We start from the raw sequence: 4,384 nt of genomic DNA, 5'->3' as shown, positions 1-4,384 counted from the left end.
AAAGGTATGCCCGGGCTCGGGGCCGATCGCCCCCCTTTCCCCTTGCCTGTGCCACATGCACATGCCCCCCTTCGTCCCTTCTCTCTCTCTCTCTCCCCCTTCTCTCTCCCCCTTCTCTCTCTCTTTCTCCCCTCCCCTCCCCTCGCCCTTCTTCTGACCCGGCGCGAATCCAGACAAGACGCCAATCGTGCGCAAATGCCCGACTGGCGATTGGGTTGGCTCCCTCGGCGGCGAGGACGGCCATGGCGGGGCTGTCTGGTGTGTTGCCATGTCGGACACGGCCAAGTTTGCCCTCTCCGGCTCGGCCGATTACTTTGCGTGCGTTGCCGGCTGGCCATCTGGTTGCTTGCCCCCTCCCATGGATCCCATCTCCTGTCACCGCCCCCATGGTTCTCACCGATTGTCCCTCGCCTGCTTGATGCATGCGTGCCCGGCCATTGCACCTGCCCACCCGACGATGCTCGGGATAGCATTTACTGGAGCCTCTCCAATGGCGAGCCAATCTTCAAGCTCGACCATTCGACCATCGTTCGCGCCTGTGCCATCGACCCCGGCGCCAACCCGGAGTGGATCTACACCGGCACCAAAAACGGCACTGTCTGCCGCATCTCCACCGCCAACCCGTCCCAGGGTGCGTTTCTTGCCCTCGCCTCCCTGTCGCCACCCTGGCCCCCCCACCATCCACTCACCGTCCCTTTGGGGCCCGTATGGCACAGTCACCTCGTATGACGCGCACACCGATCTCGTGCGCGCCATTGCCCCCATCCCGGACACGACGCTCTTCCTGACGTCCGGCGATGACCGTGTTACCCGGTGCGTCAAGCGCCCCCCCGCCCCCTCTTCCATCTTTGTGTCTGCGTGCTCCCCTTCCGGCACAACTGACCCTCCTCCCCCTTCGGCGTGCGCTGCGCCTCAGCCTCTGGGACACCCGGGCCCCGCCGACCGCGCCGGTCAACTCCCTGACCACTCCGAGCAAGGTCACCTCTTTGGAGCTGGCCCGTGAGGGGTCTTCCGTGATGACTCTCTGCTTCGGTGAGAGCGTCCTCCTGGCGCACAACACCAGGTCCGTCCTTCTGCCCTGTCCACTTTCCCTCTCCCTCCCCCGGTTCCTGCTCCCAGCTCCGCCCCACAGTCGCCCGCGCAGGGCACTTACTCTCCTCCCCTTGCTGCTCCGCTGCTCCGCCGTCGCCCGACACAGCTTCGACCCGCTGTACGAGTTCGATCTTCCCTTCGTGGTGGAGTCGGCCTCCTTGCACCAGAGCGGCCGGTTCCTGGCCGCTGGTGGTAACCAGCTGGACATCGGTGTTTACGACATCTCCGACCCAGCCAACCCCATTCAGACATGTGCGCCGCGTTGGAATGCCCCCCGTCGCCATTGGCACCGGTTCATGCCTCTAACATACCTGATACTCCCTCCCCTCTCCCCCCTCCTCTCTCTGCCATACACATAGCCCTCCTCAAGGGCCACCATGGACCAGTGCACAGCTTGCGCTACTCGCCAGACGGTCGCCTCCTGGCCTCCGGGAGTGAAGACGGCACCGTGCGTCTCTGGCCCACGCGCCCGTATGAGCCGTATGGCCTGTGGGATGGCCCAGACCCGAGCACTTTCTCCGCCTAAGGTCCTCCCTTGCCCTTCTCTGCCCCTTGAAATCCGTCGCGCCCGAGCCCGCCCCCCCCCCCCTCCAGCCGCGCCCCCCCCCCCCCCCCCCCCCCCCCCCCCCCCCCCCCCCCCCCCCCCCCCCCCCCCCCCCCCCCCCCCCCCCCCCCCTGCCACAGAGCCCCGCAGCAGCCATGATCGAACTTACCGCTGTGCGCACCGACGGCTGGCGGCGCCCCATCGAGGGTGCCGACCCGACGACCATCGCCACCGTCGCTCCCGGAACCGACCCCGCCCTCATCGGCGAGGGTAGTGAGGGATCGGCTCTGGGCAGCGGCTCGCTGGCCTCCCTCCCCAAGCAGGATCCCACTCTGCCCCCGGGATACTATCCGCTGAAGACCCTCGGCGAGCCGGTCATTCTGACGTCCCACGTCACCAAGAGTGCGTTGGTGCCTTCCTGTCTGCCCCACCTTCGATGTCGGCTCCTCTCCGCCACAGCCCCCCCCCCCCTCCCCATCTTCCCTGCGCTTTTCTCCCTCCAGGAGCCCTGCTTTTGTTTGGCTTCCTCTCCCTGAGCCACCCTTAACTGATCGACCATCTGGCAGACTATTCGATTGTTGGCCGCAGCGAGCCGGTCCGGGCCCTGATCGACATTGACCTTTCCCCGGACTCGGAATTCTACCCCATTCGCAAGTGCGCCCCCTCCCCTGTTCTCCTGCGCGTTCCTCCAGATATGTGTGGGTACCTTCACCACTGCCGATGGGCTAACCCTACCTCGCCCTTTCCTTTCTCTCTTTCTTTTCCTCTCTCTCTCTCTCTCCCTCGCTCTTTGCCCCCTTCCTGTGCTCTGTCCTCAGGGGCGAGTTCGTCATGCTGCGTGGCCCTTCCGGTGGCGGCAAGACCAGTCTACTGAATGTCCTGGGTACCCTTGATCGGCCTAGTTCTGGCCGAGTCGGTGCGTACTGCCTCTTGATCCGGTGTTCCCGCCTGGGCACATTCTCGCCTCCCCAACGCTGCCCCCCCCCCCAACGCCCCCGTGTCCCCGCCAGCCGGCAGTACTTCTGACCCTTCCCTTGCCCTGCGCTCCCCCACTGTCTCTCTCTCTCTCTCTCTCTCTCTATCAGAGATCCTCGGCGATGTGATCACTTCCGCCTCGCCGGACAACTTCCTGTCCGCCTTGCGCCTGCGGAAGATCGGTGCGCCCCTCCCAAGCCACAGCCCCACCTGGCTCCTCCCTTGGCCGTGTCCAGCCATGCCTGACAGTCCCAACGCCTGCTCCTCCCATTCCCCGGCCTGGCCCGGCGCTTCCATGTTCTCTGTCCCTGTCAGGCTTTGTTTTCCAAACTTTCAACCTGCTGGCCAACCTCAGCGCCAAGGAGAATGTGGCCCTGCCGATGTCGCTCCTGGGAAAGCTGAATGCCAAGGAGCGCGATGAGCGTGCCAAGAAGCTCCTGGACAGTACGTCACCCCGCTGGCGGCAGCATCCGTGCCCTCTCCCCCTCTTTTCCTGGGCCGCCCAACCCCCCCCCCCCCACCCCCCCCCCCCCCCCCACCGTCCATACACACCCACAACCAACACAGTGGTCGGCCTCCGCGATCGTGTTGAGCATCTGCCAAGCGAGCTGTCTGGTGGTGAGCAGCAGCGCGTGTGCGTAGTCCGGTCCCCCGTTTCGCCCCTGCCTCGAGCTGGGGTCTTTGCCTTCCTTCTGGCTCCCCCGCCTTTCCCCACCTGACACCTTTGAATTGCGCCGCACAGCGCCATCGCCCGCGCCCTGGCCAACGACCCGCCGCTCCTGCTGCTGGATGAGCCGACTGGTGATCTGGACACGCGGCACACCATTCGCATCATGGACCTGCTGATGCGGCTGAACCGCGAGCACGGCACCACTCTCCTGATGGTGACCCATCACCCGGATCTGGAGTGCTACGCAGATCGGGTTCTCTTCGTGCGCGACGGCGAGCTGGTCATGCAGGCGGTCAACCGGCACCAGCGCTGCCTGGACGAGGTGGCATATGGCCGGTATGTGGCCGAGCGCGAGCGCAAGGCCGGCCAGCCACAGGGCCGCGGCTAAGGGTGGCCATATGTTCTGCTGTCACGGTCGCCGCGCCCCGCTGTGTGCTGTCGTACCCTCGAAAGGTGCCTCGCCGGTCGGTGTGAGTGTTGCCTCCCTCCTCGTAGCTAGTTCCATACGTGTGTACCCGCGCCCCGTCGACCGGCTGGCCGATCGCCCGTCGGCCAGTGGGGCTTTTTTCTTTTGCCCCCCTTAGCCCTGTGCCCCGCACGGCCCTTTCGCCCTCTCTGTTGTGCGCCGCCTGGCGCCCTCTTCCCTTTGTCGGCTTTTCGTTCTCCCCCCCCCCCTCAAATAGAATACGCTTATCCCAACGGCCCTGGGGCCTGAGGCCGCGCTGTGAGGCCGTGCTTGAAAAGGGCACAAGATAGCCCCGGCCCCCAGTGGGAGGTGGAGGAGATGGGGGCAAGGAGGAAAGCCCCGAGGGGGGTTGTGATATATTTTACATGGGGAGGGGGCGGGAGAGCTGCGACGAGGAGGAGATAACTATGCTGGCCTGTGGACCCGCGCATTTGCATGTACATATACGCGGCGAGCCGCTCCGGTCACCACACATTGCACCCCGTGGTCGTGGGTCGGCGGGCGGGCGGGCGGGCGGGCACGCGCGCGCGCGCGCGCACGTGTGTGCACATCATCCGAAGAAGAGAGAGTGGTACGTGACACGGATGGGCAGGGTATTGTCGAGGGAGTTGCCAAAGCGCTGGCAAAGTGACAGCAA

General features: G+C 65.5%; 2 protein-coding genes across 2 annotated transcripts; both read left to right on the top strand.

The window, feature by feature from the left end:
• Nucleotides 1-268: 268 nt before the first annotated feature.
• H696_02906 (hypothetical protein) lies at nt 269-1,618 on the top strand (the record flags this gene model as incomplete). The annotated part of the gene is made up of 6 exons (XM_009496801.1): nt 269-318; nt 471-631; nt 717-813; nt 917-1,063; nt 1,199-1,344; nt 1,452-1,618. 6 exons carry the CDS (start codon nt 269-271, stop codon nt 1,616-1,618), a joined length of 768 nt encoding a protein of 255 aa, XP_009495076.1.
• A 128-nt stretch (nt 1,619-1,746) lies between these two features.
• On the top strand, nt 1,747-3,980 carry H696_02905 (ABC transporter ATP-binding protein). Its single transcript, XM_009496800.1, has 7 exons — nt 1,747-2,038; nt 2,203-2,290; nt 2,455-2,552; nt 2,722-2,793; nt 2,927-3,055; nt 3,179-3,245; nt 3,354-3,980. The coding sequence occupies exons 1-7, from the start codon at nt 1,792-1,794 to the stop codon at nt 3,667-3,669; spliced, it is 1,017 nt and encodes a 338-aa protein (XP_009495075.1). The 5' UTR covers nt 1,747-1,791; the 3' UTR covers nt 3,670-3,980.
• The last annotated feature ends 404 nt before the right edge of the window (nt 3,981-4,384 follow it).

Source organism: Fonticula alba, assembly GCF_000388065.1.
Source record: "Fonticula alba strain ATCC 38817 unplaced genomic scaffold supercont2.4, whole genome shotgun sequence".
In the NCBI taxonomy this organism is placed as follows: domain Eukaryota; order Rotosphaerida; family Fonticulaceae; genus Fonticula; species Fonticula alba.
The sequence above is the reverse complement of the archived record's forward strand: the minus strand, read 5'-3'. Positions and strand labels throughout refer to the sequence as shown.